The following is a 15524-nucleotide window of genomic DNA, read 5'->3' on the forward strand; positions in this document are numbered from 1 at the left end:
GCATTTATATTATCATCTTTAAACACTCTTAATCTTGCCAAAGTTACATCAGCCAGTTATGCAGCTAGGATGAGTCATAGCTGGAGGCGCTCCCCACACATGGTGGCTGGTGGTGTGTGCATATATACATGCATACATACATACATAAGCGCATTACCAACAGACATGTGCTCCAGTAGCCTTTTCCCACCCGTCTGAGTTCAGCTGCCTCCGGGCTAAATGAAACAACGCCGACAGCCTGGATGCAACCGTCATGTCGGCCAGCCCCTCATCCTATCATGCAACACTGGTGTTTGCGGGGCGGAGATGCTTAGCACTTACACTCGAATGAATTATGGAAAGCCATACAAGCTGCTGTTAATTACACCCCCATCCCGACGCCATGTGAATTATTCAGCTGGCACGATTATGCCGGTGTTTATGGCATGCATGTACTTAACATAACTGCTTAACCAAGCGTTGGGATCCCTGAGGCCAAGTGTGCATCTCTAGAGTCAACACACAAGCAAGAGCTGAGTGTGACGTCTGTGTGTGTGTGTCTGTGTGTGTGTGTGTGTGTGTGTGTGTGTGTGTGTGTGTGTGTGTGTGTGTGTGTGTGTGTGTGTGCGCGTGTTTTGACATCCACCGGGTGAAGTACAGGTAAGTACAAGTGGTGAAGAATTAAGGGTGTGTCATTGTCTCTAGTCTCTACTTAGTCAAAAGTTAGGAATGCAGTGACCGGTGAGAAGCTATTCACTCCTTGGTACACAATTTACCCCACAGTATACCATGGCAACCCACCCCTATGGGTATAGGGACTCTAAAGGGCACCACAGAACCCCACCCTATAATATGCCACTTACCCCTTTGCACACCACTTTTCCATAGGGGGGGGATGGAATGTCAATTACAGTGTTCTTTACCAGAGTTTAACTTTGTAACATCAAAGAGATGAGATGAACACAGTTTGCGTTTATGGTTGAGTGGTCTGTGCTACTCACTTTGGCTTGGGTCTCCCGATGAGACAGAGACATCTCTCTGAGCTGCTGAAGTAAAGACAGCTGAGGTGCCTCCATGTCCGTCACTCGATGATCTACACACACTAGGAATCGAAGCAGAGAGGAAATTAGGTTAAACCAACTAGACATTCTAGTTGATCATCTACTAGTTTGAATATGTACCCACACAGCACATTATGGAGTATATATATGATTTATGATTCAGATGATTTCATAATCTGTGACTAAAGTAAACATTCTGACTTCTAACAAATAATAATTATTACATTTTATTAATCATTTATAGACATCAAATGAATTAAAAAATAACAAATGACACAAGACAAAAGATGCTGGATGGAGCGCCGTAGTCGCCACCGTATCCGTGACACCAAGACAGACAACAAACAAATGAACAAATAATAAAAAGGAAAATAAATGTAAAAAGAAAATCATGTTAAATTAGTCTAATTGGTTGCATCTAACTGGCTGAAAATGTCCAAGGGCAATGATGACTTGCGTGAAACTGCGCACAGCTGTGTCTTTAGAACTGATGTAATAAAGTTCTTTATAACTGACCAACCCGGAGAATTTACTGGCAGTCTGGAGAGCGCTGGAAGAACAGAACAGTCTAAAGTCATGATGGGCGATCTTGCTGATCAGCAGCTCGGTGGTTTTAGACAGCGACGGTATGTTGATCTAACAACCATATTTCACCATACTGTCTTTTTACTTAGACTAGTTTAGTCAAGACTTTGTATTCATGTGTGTGTATGTGTGTGCGTGTTTGTTCTTGCTAGCGACAGTAAACCTTAGGGGTCGCTGGGCTATGCAATGCCAGAGCTGCCCTTATCAAGAGCAATGACTAGCTGAGCTCCACTCTTCACCATGAGAAATTGAGCTCCCAAGGACCATGGCCTTATCAGCATCAGCATATCAAGCATCAAGGTGGCTAGAAGAGTGATGACTGCTTATTGTCATTTTTACAGTGACAGAATATATCTATACTCACAGAATGAATTTCAAAAAAAGTTTGGTGAGCCCACGGAGAGATGGAAAGATTGAAGGGAGATTGAAGGGAGAGGGCATGAGAAATTGAGAGGCAGAAGGAGACAGAGAGAGAGTGAGAGAGAGAGAGAGAAAGAGAGAGAGAGAGAGGGAGGAAGGGAGGGAGGGAAAAAACACACCAGTGTTTGGAGTCAGGGATAAGACACATGATGAGTGGGCCGGTTTGCAAGGAATAAACAAATCAATCATGTGTGATAAGTGTTTAGGCTTTATCAGGCTATGGCAAGGCCAGAACCACCAGTCCTCCAGGCCTACTGCTACAACACCTCCACTAAGGTTCAGCCAAGTCGGGAAAAAAGCCACAGATTATTGAAGGAGTAGGATAATTATTTTAAGAGGATAGAGGACTTATTAGGATAGAGGATAGAGGACTTATTTTAAGAGGAGAGAGAACTCCAGTCCAGTGCCACTTGACAACTTTACACACAAAGCAATGCAGACAAAATGGCTTCATTATGGACACTAACATGACACAGAAATACTTACCATTCTACACCCTTTCAGAGGTCAATGGATAGAAACGGAACATAAAGGTAGGTAAGATATGGCTGTTTCTGGAGGTCTCATTTAAGGATTTTAAAAAGCAAAACTGCACTGGATCAAGGCTGGCAGCCATGGAGATTAAAATTGTGAAATATATCTTGAATGGGATTCAGAATATTGGCAGGGTCCTTCTCAACAGTATGAGTTGAGTTATAAAAAAAGGTATTTCCAAAGGGTGGCTTGGGCAGTGTCTGTCATAATAAACCAACCCCACTTGAGCAAGGATATGACACACAAGCACTCAAACTCGCTTTTGTGATGAAGAGGCAGGAAACTGGAGGGACAAGGCTATAACATGAAAACTTTATGAGAGAGTGAGAAGAGTGTGCTATTGTGTATAACTACACAATAGCACTGTGTAAGGCAGGTTATACCGATCCTATGCAACACTACTGGTTGAGGTTCACTGCAAAACAAAAATCTTTTCCCACCGACTGAGTAACTATAAACTCCCACTCATTGCACTGTCACTAATTGTAATTTCACATCCTAACTGTTATTCAACCCTATTTCTGGCTTAAGGGGGGGAGCAAGCTTTAAACACAAATTGCCATTGACTAAGACTATCAAATTGCACTGAATCTATACCAAAGTGTGATCTAATTGACTTAACAAATGAACCTCCATGTATAACACACTACAAAGTCAAAGTAAATCACTCTGAGCCTCTTCTCATCTTACGAGAGGCTGTGCATGCATTTTCATTAGTGTCTACTCATCAGCTACAATAAGCAGTATGGCCACCAATAACGAGCTAAAGCCAAAACAGCCCGCTAAATTGTTTGTTTGTGAACATGCACCATAACTGTTTATTCACAGCTGTATTCTATTCAACTGTATTCTATTGAGTGCAATAATAATAATTATAATAATTGTTTATAATACAAAATTTCTATTGTTATGGATCACAAAGAAATTAATGAAACAAGGTGTGAACGGTACGTGAAGTTACCAAATATCAGTGGAAAATACCAGGTTCTTTGCGAAAAGTTACTTTCTATTTTTATCTCATTTCAAATGCCTACCCACTTTCAACCATTGTTTTTAAAATAAAAAATAGAGCTTTTAGACACACTGCATCAGGGGAAAAGCACTTAAAAAAGTTTCTTGGTCTTCCATTTTGGCAAAAACACTTTTTAAACATTTTATAGTCAACCGCATAATGCTTTCAGCTCACTCAGGACTTGGTGGCACATATGCCTAAACTACTAGAGCAGTGACTGTTTACAGAAAATACGCAATTTCATATTAAAAACTAAGATTTTGTTTGTTTTTGTATGTGTAATAATTTAAGAAATAACTTGAACTATGTTCTCCAAAATTGTTGCTTTACCTGCAATTTGGCCCATTTATGTCATGCTTTAAAAGCACAGCAATAATCAAAAACACAGCCTACCATTAAGCTTACTAGTTAAAGAAATTATCCACTGTGAGCCTGCTAAGAAAGGCCTTTGTAGTGTTGCTCTAGATTAGAACATTCAGCACATCAAGTTCACACCAACGAGAAATCAAAGTCACTTTTTTTTTTGCATTATCTGGCGAAGAATGCAATTCATATGGACACCCCAAAAACCCGATGAGGTATCATGAGGTTTTATTCTCCCTTATTAGTCTAAAGACAAAATCTTCACTTTGGTTCATTGATAACTGGAACATGAAAAGATCAATTCCCACAGCAGGATTTGATACGCACACAGTGCACCAGTAAATTACAGTAGCATAATTAAGAATAGTACAAACACTTTGTGCAATTTCATCCATATCTTTGGTAAACATCAGCCACTTCAATTAATCATTTTTTATAGTTCAAGACTGGCCTATATCACACTTTCAAAAATTATTTCAGTTTTACACGTTCAGACATCTTGATTCCAAGGTGATCTCATACGCACCGATAAAAAATACTTTCTCACAATTAAACGCGTGTGTCTGCCTTCCATCTGCCCCCTTTATGCATATCCACAGGACTGCATTAAACCACTCATTACCATGCATGCAAATCATTAAATGCCGTGCTGCATACTTATGACAACTGCTTAACGAATACAAAGGGGGAAAAAACAATATAATTAAAAATAACGTCACAATATAAAACATCTCACATTCCGCTCCTTCGATTTGCAAAAAAAATGCAAACAAACGAAATGAAGTCTGCAATCAAGGCGGCACGATGAATTAAAAGGAAGCAGATAAGGATCTCTGAATGTTAATTATAAGCGGTTGCCACGGGAACTCAGGATCTAGTAGCCTCTGCAGCAAACGGTGGAGTGCGGCAGCCAGTCCACATGACTTTTCACACTACAAAGAGTCCGTTGCGGTGAGTCCGTCATTCCAATACACTTTGGCCAAGAAGTGAATGATCTCGTGCTGTGATTCTAGAGGAGGCAGCCTGAAACCCTATGCCTCACCCCATATCTCTAACACAGGTACCACCTGCAAACAGTTCAGTAGGCAGTGCCAGCTCCTGTGCCAAGTAGCTCCACTATGGAATAGGGGGGGGGGAGGGGGGAATTGGCGCAAAAGATGTTAATATTTAACATCTTAAAAGAGTCAAGAGAAACACAGGAGCCGTTATTCCAGAAGACAATAAAAGACAGAACGAAAAAGTGTGTGCTCTTTTTCCTGAAGGAGGCCTCTGGGGCAAAAGACAAATACAGAGGTGCACACCAATATATATATATATTTTTTTTTTTTAACTGCAAAAACTATTGTTGCTTTGCCAATCCTAGGTCTTTAGAGAGCAGTTAGCGATGTGGGTATCCATCTCCTCAATCCTTATCAGACATTCTCCTTCGTCTTCGTCTTCGTCTGCTTCCTAACAAAGTGTCAGACAGACATTAGCCAGAGATCAAGTATGCAAACCAGGCCGGTGATTACAAAGAGGCGGGATAACACAAAGGCATCTCCGGAGCGGCAGAAGCGGGTGAGACTTAGCCGGGGATCATATGAAGCAGGCAGAGGCAGGACGAAAGCGAAGGGTCCTCCTGGTACTCCTTGGGGCAGTCACGAGATGCCAAGCTGGGTAGGGTAGAGTGCACTAGCTAGTCTCTTTGCAGTGGCAGTCCTGGGTGCACAACAGCGTTGACTCCGCCTGGCACACACACACACACGCACACACACACACACACACACACACACACACACACACACACACACCTTTAGATCAATCTGCTCTTTGCTGGATGTGGATCTTCTCTCGTTGTGTGCTTGCTCGCTCTCTCCCCTTCTTGCATGTGCCCATACACAGCCAGCCAGTCAGCACCACGCTGCCTCCACAGAGATTCCAGCTTGGAAGGAAAAACGTACCCACTCCCTAGACGGGCAAAGACTAGTCTGGGTGGGCAAAAGCAGAATTGGAGGTGGCGATGGAGTCAGACCTTACCCACCCCCAGGAAAAGAAAGAGAATAAAAGACCAAAAAAAAAAAGCGATTTGCATTAAAACCCCCTACTTTCACACACCCAGCTTTAGCGTGCTTCTTAATTTATTCGTTTCGCTGTTGTTTTAGAAAATTAGCTTCTCCTACAGCTCCTTTGTGGGGTAGATTAATGTGCCCCCTCTGGTACACCTCCCACTCCTTCTGCCCCCACCCTACCCCACAACTGCCAAGTTTTTCCCACCCAATGACGAGACACAGCCACCAACCCCTTATGAGAATACGCAGCGTGCTTGTTTTGTATGGGTATAGTGTGAGAGTGTGTGTGCTGCGTGTGTGTAAAGTGTGTCGCCTGTGTGCCAGCTCAGAGAGGAGGGGAGGGAGAGTGAGAGAGGCAGAGAAGAGAGAGAGCAAGAGGAGAAAAAAAATCTCTTTGTAAGTTATGGGAACACTCGGAGACAGACGCAGGCACTCATAAATTATACGCTTCATTTGCATATTCCTGGCATAAGACATTATGCAAATAGTGAAGCGATTTGCATAATGGATTCCTCTTGTTGCCTCAGTTGCCTCATGCCTCCTTTTTATTTAATAATGTACAAAAAAAATAAAAGGGTGAGAAAGAAGCAAGAATGCCGCATTGAGAATCAAATAAGCAGTGTGCCAGCACCCCGTCACACCAGCTCCACTCACAGACAGGGCTATCTAGCTATCTGTGTCGGCTACAGAGGATAGGTATGAAAGGCGTCAGGATCACATTCAGCCAAAACTGCCGTCACAAACTCAAAAAGAAAGAAACTAACAAGTAAATAGTGGAACTGAATAGTGTTTGACACCACTCGGAAGCGATAAGAAAGAATGAGAATACACGCGTGTTTGCGCAGGCTGAGAGTGTGTGTGTGTGTGTGTGTGCACAAGATACTCACCCTTAATGAGTCTATGCTACCTTGCCTCTTAGTGTGAGACGCAGTCGGACTAATTAAGACTGGTGGGCAGATGCGGGGGGGAGGGGAATAATGCCAGTTATTAAATAATTAAAAGCTCCTCTATCTTCCGCTTTTAACCTTGTCTCCTCCATTTGTCACCAAGCGAATGAGAAAATGAAAGAAAAAGCGGCGTGGCCAAGATAATTATTTAATCAACTATGACAGACATTCTAATTCAGGCTAATTCACAGCTAGTGTTTGCAGTGAACGCTAATGACATGCAAAAAAAGAATATTAATACACAGACCCAGTATACAAAATGTATCCGCAATGATAATTGTGATCACGTCTTTTAGTAAATCCGCTTTATAACTTTTCAAGACGGATTTAAAACAAGACAAGAGTATCAGGAACTTCACTAAGAATGAAGGGAAAGAAATCAGACTGGTTTTCAACACAGAAGAAATAGGATAGCATAGAATGCGAGTTTACAGTCAGAACAAGAAGAGTGAGGAGGCAGAGAGTGAGTGAGAGGGAGGGTAAGGTTGGGAGGGTGAAAGAGGGAGGAGAAGGGTAAGATAGGAAAGGGGGTGGGAGGTGGTTGCAGGAGGACTTTGATTATTTATAACAAAATGCCATTGCAAGATCCTGCATAGGGATCAGACAGCACAACGTCAACTGTAGTCAGCTGTAGTCCAATAAGCAGCTTGAAATCCTTCGCAGCGCTCTCTCAGGTCTATAGCACCACACCAGAGGAGCTGGCTGCTGGCTTCTCTGACAGCACCACAAGTAGCGTGGAAGCTCAGGCGGTGCCAAGCTCAGGGGGTGCGCAGGGCAGGCGGGCAGGCGGCAGGCAGGCAGACAAGCGGGCAAGAGGGAGGGCGAGCAGACAACAGCAGAAGAGGTAGCTAGCCAGTGAGGGGTGTTGAGAGCAATTCATCAGCTTTGGGAATCAATTAACCCGTGCGTTAATTAAAGTCAAGCTTATAGAACAAAAAAGAGGGTGGGTGAGGGCGGGGTAGGATGGGGGGGACATGGTGGAGGAAGGAAGGAAGAAAGAGGCGGAGGGGAGGGTACATGGAGAGAAAGAAGAGGGGGGTGGGCGAACAAGAGAGAAACAAGCTGCGAATGCGGATGATGGCAGTGAGAAGCTGGCACAGTGCCATCCATTCAGTGGTAGCGCCAAGGCGGACTGGCGTGCATTCTCAAGGGTAAGCGGCTAAATGTAGCGGCGAGAGGGGGGGTGCCGTGCCATTTGGCTGCTTTTGGCAACGTAGCGCTTTTTTTTACATTGTTTTATTTGGAGGAGCAGATGCAACCCAAATGTTTAAAACCAAGACTTTGCGGCGTAGGAGGGAGGTGGCACGGAGTTCTAGAGCCAAAGGCGCAACCTCAACTCAAAGCCGCAAGAGGAGAACATCTGCTGATGGAGATCTCCAAGACGCCTTCGGATGATTCGGAACACAGGGTTGTACTTCGGCAACATCAACGTAGTCCAGATGGGTCATCCAGCACCACAACGCGATGGAGTGCAGGAAAGATGGGGGTTGCGACGAAAACAACACAACGGGACTTTTTTTGCTCTTAATCAAGAAGATGCTGGCATGGGGGGGGAGATACCACCGCAACGGATGCCAGGGGGCAGCGCGAGAGAATGAGCTCTACCTCTAGGGACTGGTGAGGCACAGAGGCGGGCAGGAGACCAGGCATCACTAAACTTCAGGCTGTGGCACCGTCCTGAGGGTGCCAGCAGGGTATGAGGGGGCGGGACATGAAAAAGGACCTCCCCTCTTTCGTTTTTCCTCACCCTCCTCTCTTCTTTCTCAAGCTCCTTCCCGGTCCCAGCCAGCCAGCCAGCCTGCCTGCTAGTCAGCAGACGCCATGCCAACCTGCTCACTGCCTGGCAGCTGTGGCACACCCAGAGACGTTTGGCGGGGTTCAACAGAAATCGCTATCTTTCCAAAAGAAGGACAGACGCCATTTACGGATTAGCGGCAAAAGACATTTCGTCCACAAAATGCCAACGCAGAGGCTACATGGCGCCCGTGTTTGTCAAGCGGTATGCCAGCGGCAATCGGGGTGGCATCTGTCGCGGAAAGATAGAAGAGGACATGGAGATGGCACACAACGATGAGGTGCAGTCTGCCCGTCGCGGGTCGGTTGGCAAAGATAAAGACGATGAGGGACAAACAAAAGATGGCAATGAGCTTCTGGAGACTAATTAAAGTGACAAAAGTTTGTTCCGATAATTAGCGTGACAGATTTGATGAAGAAAAGGGGGACGGAATGGATTACAAACAAAAACGAAGACAAACACACACACACACGCCCAAGACAAAACAAAACAAAAGCGGCAAACTGTTATGTGAGAAGGGGAGGGGTGTGAACCGGGTGCCAACCCCCCTCCACTAAACCACACAATCTTCCAAAACAACACAGCACCTCGACAAGCCGTCTGCCAGCCTCTGTGGTGAGGAATGTCTACCATGATCATTGCCGCCGCAGCCGCTGCCAATCTGCCAATCGTCTGCCTGCATATAAGAGAGGGAGGAGGAAGAAAAGGACCTAGGGGACTATGCCAACGGCTCAACAGCAGCTGTTTACTAAAGCCACACACAAAAGAGAAGAGAAAAAAATCAGCAAACATGAGCATGCATACTAATGAGATGGCAAATTATAATCAGCCGACTGAATGGAAATTAATTGAAGGTTTTTTTCGTCTTTTGTAATTATCGCTAATGATCGTTGAGCGAGACGCCAAAAAAAGAAGAAGTTACCCGATTAAATACAAATCTGTTCCGAAAGCGCCTAATTTCAGCAAGAACCTATTCCTGACAGAGGAAAATGACTTAACAAATAAACAAGAACGTTAAAACACAGCAACTCTCAGGACGCAATAAACTCTACTTCTGCAAGCATGGGGGATGCTCAGCAGAACTGTACCAGACATGGGCAAGGAGGCTGGCAGCCGTGTGCGATTTATCTACATTCACAACAATCACCAAGGAGATGAATGGCTTCAGCTGTGGGCTCAACACCCCTGCATCAGTATAGGAGACAAGCATGGGGGATGCCACACATACAACAGACAAGCTGGACCCTGGTGGAGGGGGCACAAGAGATGGAAGGGGGGGGGGGGGTGTAGCAGGACAGCCACGACAGCAGACACTTTGAGGAGGCGGTACCCTCCCAATATAACCCGCCTAAAACTCTGCCAAACAGAGAAGGTATTGGTGAGGGGTGGGGGGTACAGTGGGAACATTTTAAGCATCCCACTTTTTTGTTATTCTTCTTTTTTGGGGTGGGGGGTATATATGTGAAAAGGGGTGTTCCACCATCTCCTTGCCAACCAACCAAAGACTGCCATACTTCACCCAGTCTGTTTTTTGGAGGTTCCCACCATCAGGGTGATACAAAGCAGGAGTACCGGGCGATTCGTGGGTCACAGCACTTACAGAGTTCGGAGGACTGCATCGTGGGTTCCTGCAAGATCCGTTGGCACCGGGCACTGAGCCAGTGATGGGCGCTACACCATGGAGTAAGACGGGCGGTTTGTTTGGTTCGTTTCATTAACAAAAGCGCCATGGATAAATTAACGCGCAATTAGCAAAGCCAAAGCGGGGGAGGGTGTTCGGGGTATGGATACCCCAAACTTTATGCACCACCTTTTCGTCTTTAGGAGGATTTTGTGCTGGACAAGGGGGCACGATTGAGGAATATGAATAATTGAAGAAGGCATCCAAAGGGAGGGATTATAAGATCTTTGTGCTTCCTACACTGCCTTGGCATAACCACCAAGTTGACAGAGCCAAGCCTGCCACCAGTGAGGATGGGGCTGGGGCAAATGGTGGCATCTTTCTGGGCATCGCCAGCACGGTCGCATTAAACCCGCGCTAATCACAAATACTGTTAACGATTTAATTCGTAATTCCTGTTGTGGCGGCTTTTTTCATACCCTTGGCGGCGGAACGCATGTGGATATTATAATCGTTTGGAGTTAATGAGGGTCGGATGATCTACCTTTTATTTTAATTCCATGGGGGATGTTAATTGCACCACGTCTTCATTATACAAATGGATTACAAAAAAAGCGAAGAAAAAAAAGCTGGCAGTGAGCAGGGGGGAAGGGGGTTACAGAGGGAAAGAAAGGAAAAAGGAGTATATTTTTCCATGCTTCTCCAGCAGCCAGCGTTCATATAACACTACACTACTTGAAAACAAGCAGAGAAAAGCTCCGGCAATGCTAGTCTCTCCAAGTCCTCCCCTGGAAAACCTTGCCTGTCTCTCCTCTCCCAGCTTTTCTGCCACATACTACTGCAGCCAGGACCACTGCTTTCCTTGGATGTGGATCTTACAATACGCCGGATTGGAGAAAAAACAAAAACCCTGCTCTAGGATTTAATTTCTGCCGATTGGATATTACTGTCATTATTAAAGTGATTAGTCTTCTGGCGCTGTTAATGTTGAGCTCTGTTACAGTGGTGTCGTTTGGCGGGCGAAGCGGAATGGAGAAGAGACAACAGGAGAGACTCTGGCGGGGCACTGGCTAATGTCCTCTGTGCTTAATCATCGTACAGCAGAATGGTTTTATGCATATTTCATTTGCATATCATTAAATCGCTAAGGCACACTGGCAACTGGCAGCAGCGCGAGCGGGGAGCGGGAATAGAGGAGCACAAAGTGTAAAAAAAAAGAAAAGAGCAACTCATTATGCGATGGCAATCTTCAAAGCTGCATGCCTGCTTTCCACCAACGTGCCAATTCCCTTTAATTCGACGTTAATTAAAAAAAAAAAAAAAACGGTGGGCGCGCTCAACCTTTCAGACTTGGATTAATTGAGTGTCTTCCAATCTGGGGAGGAAGAATATATATTGTATGTGACTCTGTGTGTGTGTATGTAAATTATGTGCATACATATGCACATATAATCACAGGGATTTTTATCAGAATGGCTAATTACGCGACACGATTTGTATGGAGATTTATTTTTTTAGGCACCGTGATTACGGTTTTTTTTTTACAGGTTGGATCAAATTGACACTGTTATTAGAAATGAAGTGATCCAAACAGAATCATGAAGTATTTTTGCTTTATTTTTGTTTGTTTTGCTTTTTGAAAAGAAATGAGGATGTACTGGTCTCCAATGCCCATTACTGGTCAGTGTTGCAGGTTGATGGGATGAGGCTTGGGTAGCACGACAGACCGTCTGGCAGGACGGGAAGTCAGTCCAGCAGCGGGCGACTGGCGCCCTGGGGCACGGGGAGAGAAGCGTGGGAAACGCCAGAGGGCATTCTCTAAAACCCTCTGCCTGCTTTTATCGGGGGAAAGACTAAACAAAAAACATCTCCCAATCTGCTTTCCACGTTTACTTTCTGGCCTTTGAAACAGATGCCGCATAATTTATGCGCAAATCAGCATGCTTGCCAGGTCCCTGATTGCATGCATTAAATCATTAGGGGTGATTAATCCTTTGTCTCTTATTCAGAGTCTGTGCCCACACCAGACCCAACCAAGCCACCAGCCTACCCCAGCCTATCCCCCAATCTGTCTGCTACACTGTCCTTTTTGTAAGGGACACAAGACGACCATTGTGGGTTCCCACGACACACACATGCAGCATGCAGTATTAATTGAGGAGTACAGAAACAGCACAGTCAGAGAGAGTGAGACTCCCAGTGGGCAGGTTTTGCCTGTACTGTACCAAACCCATTCTCTGCAAGTCTGCCAGAGTCTGACACCAGTGTTTTCCACCAAAAGAAAAGTTTAAGAAGTAGCTTTCGAAATTTGCTCAAAGGCTTTACTCAAGAAGTGCTCCATTAAAACCATTTTATGTGTTTGTGTGCAAATTATATGAATGGGAATTTTAGAGGCTTCATCACTTTTTTGTACATCCTACAAAATTAGCTAAGGGTGGGCACAAAATGTCATACTGAAATACAGGGAAAATACAAAAAGTAACCAATATAGCTTAACATGAACATAAAAATCAGGATATCTATCTCTGTACAACAGGAAAAAAATTTGCGCCCAACAAATTCCATCCTTGTTCCTACCCACATTCTTCTCATTTTCGTGTGCCAAATACCCTTGGGTTATTCAACAGGATATTCAAATGAACATGAACTCCGCACATGCACACTTAGTCCAGTGTGTAAACGCCAGCGATGAAAGCCATGGGGTGGGCCGGCGGCGAGTGTGAGATGGCAGAGGTAGTGAAGCGCGGCAACGGTAGCACTGTAGCATTGGCAGCAGCGGCGGTGGTGCCGGGTATCAGACTGGCGCTCTGAAACCACGATTCATGCAGATGTCGCTGTAGTACTTCCAAAAGCTTCCACAAGCACACGGAGGAGGAGGAGGGAGAGTGGAAAAGGAGGAGGAGGAGGAGGGGAGGTAACGAGGACCTCGTTTGGCATCACATGCACAACCCGCTGTCATATGTTTTTAAACAACCACGCGTGTTTAGGTGGCAAGGTTAGAGGGGGTGGAAAAAAGAAGGTAGGCCATTGGTACACAGCCTGAGGAGGGGAAGCGGTCGGATTGGTGCGAGGACAGAGAGGAGTGCACAGGTATCAGTGAGAGAGATAGGCATGGCGGCACTTTAATTGGGATTGTCTGTATGTAGGCATGCAGATGTAAATAATTTCATTCTGGAACAGGAAAACGTAAAGCGGAGCCGAGGGGGTGCCTGTAGCCTGCGGAGTGTCGCATGGAGAACACATTATGCAAAGTGCTTTCATTAATATGCATAAGGGTCCGCTTCATTATGCAGACCCACCGCTAAAGCAATATTGTTTGGCGCTGCCGCCGTGCTCTTGTTACAGTCTGGGAATGTTATCTCTCTCTGAGCAAACACAGCCCTCATTTCCTCTGCTCTAACCACTTTCAAAATGTTTAATTATCGCATACATCCCTGGTGTTCCATTTGAAAAGAAAACAAAAAAGAAACTGAAGTCTGGAGGACAGAGGACTGACTGCATATTAAAATCATCCCCCCCTGGCCCCCACCATCACCACCCCCTACGTCACCTTATTCAATCCATCCTACAGCTTTAAACTATCTTGGCTCTGATTTTTTTTTAACGACTGAGCCAAAGTGGAACTGGAGGCAGCCCCCACATGCATTTTTGAAATGGTACAGTCCACCTTCCTGATGCCTCTCTGACAAATGACATCAAACAAAACAAACATACTGTAGAAAGGCTCGTGGGACTCTGTGAAATATGGAGCAATAAACCACTACAGACTGACTGGAAGCTATAAAAGGGGTTTTACATGGCATAGACGGCAAAAACATCCCAAACAATCGACAACAACACAACGCTCGTAAAAACCGACGCTAATCGTGTCATCTGCTGGCTGGGCTGAACACATTAGTCACTGATTGAAAACGGATGTACGGCATCGCCTGAAATTCTGAGACTTGGCAAACAAACAGACACAGGGGCTGCAAGAACACTGGAGGGGGAATAGACGAGTGGTTTGGTGAGGGAGGGCTTTGCGCTGTCTTCCAACAGTGAGTCACTCAGCCCTCCAGCTGTACTTGACCTTGTCAGGATATCAGAGGCCCAAGCATGGCCGAGTCCTCCAGAGGCCTGGCTCTCAGCTTCCCCGGGAGCCTACTCAGGCACAGCCTGCAGGGGGCCACAGACTGGCACGGAGAGACGCAGCAAGGACCAGGGGGAGCTGTGGCGCAGCTGCTGCCATACACAAGGGCCTTGACAGCTATTCGGGCAGCATAATAAGTGTTTTGTACCGTTCAAGGAGGTAGAGAGGATTGGAAGACGACTGATTGTAACCAGAGCTTGAGCCTCAATCATTTTAATTGTTCTCAAGCTAAATACTAGAGGTCAATCCAGTTGCCGGGGTTAAAAGCTAATCAGTGTTTTTTGAAATCCAAGCAGCCTTGATTAATCTCTAGGTGCGCTATGAAAATAGTGCCATGTGATTGCATTACTAAGTACTAATTAAAGAATTATGGTACAAAGGTAGGTCACAAGATGGTTTCAAAACAGCCACACCAAAAAAAAAAAATAATCCAAAAAACCTTGACGGTAACACCAAAAAAAAGATATCAAGTCTATAGTCAAAATCATTCCACTGAAAGCCCTGTGATTAAGAAAACATCTTATTTCAGCCAGTTGACAAAATAGCCAGGTTGGTCTGTCTTCTTTTGATACAAAAGACAGGAGGTGACAATGTGCCAAAGAATCCCACTCATTTATCGCATAGAGACTCTGCTGTCCACAAAGCGAAGCGGCTCGCTCTCATGTGTGTCTCTCCAATGCCAAACGCATTGTTATTTCAGGAGCCCCTCTCCCTTTTCCTAGCTTAAACAGTTTAACGCGCACATTAATGGCTCTTAGGGATGTCTGAGCTCCTGGTATGAGAAAGGAGGCTAAGGTTTCCAGGCCTTAGCAGGCTATATCGTTACATTCACGGGGAGCCCTCACAAATCTCACACTTGAGCCGTTCATCCCTCCATCTCCAAAAATACAAGGAACATTGGGAACAATGACAATGCGTCACTACATAATTTGGGTATGAGACGACGGGGGCCCACATAACCTCAGCTAATGCTAAAACTGCCAAAAAGAACATGCTCATTAGTTTGGGGGGAAAACCACCACCATGGCCT

General features: G+C 45.2%; 1 protein-coding gene across 13 annotated transcripts in view; it reads right to left on the reverse strand.

Moving 5' to 3' along the window:
- The window catches only part of LOC121681319 (trichohyalin), a 145616-nt gene that overhangs the window by 108202 nt on the left and 21890 nt on the right, over positions 1-15524 (reverse strand). For all 13 annotated transcript variants that reach the window (XM_042060999.1, XM_042060994.1, XM_042060997.1 and 10 more), the window contains one exon: positions 981-1081. In XM_042060999.1, coding sequence (XP_041916933.1) covers positions 981-1055 — 75 coding nt within the window. In that variant the 5' untranslated portion in view covers positions 1056-1081. The remainder of the gene's footprint in view (positions 1-980; positions 1082-15524) is intronic.

The sequence above is a fragment of the Alosa sapidissima genome, chromosome 14 (genome assembly GCF_018492685.1).
Source record: "Alosa sapidissima isolate fAloSap1 chromosome 14, fAloSap1.pri, whole genome shotgun sequence".
Classification (NCBI taxonomy): Eukaryota; Metazoa; Chordata; class Actinopteri; order Clupeiformes; family Clupeidae; genus Alosa; species Alosa sapidissima.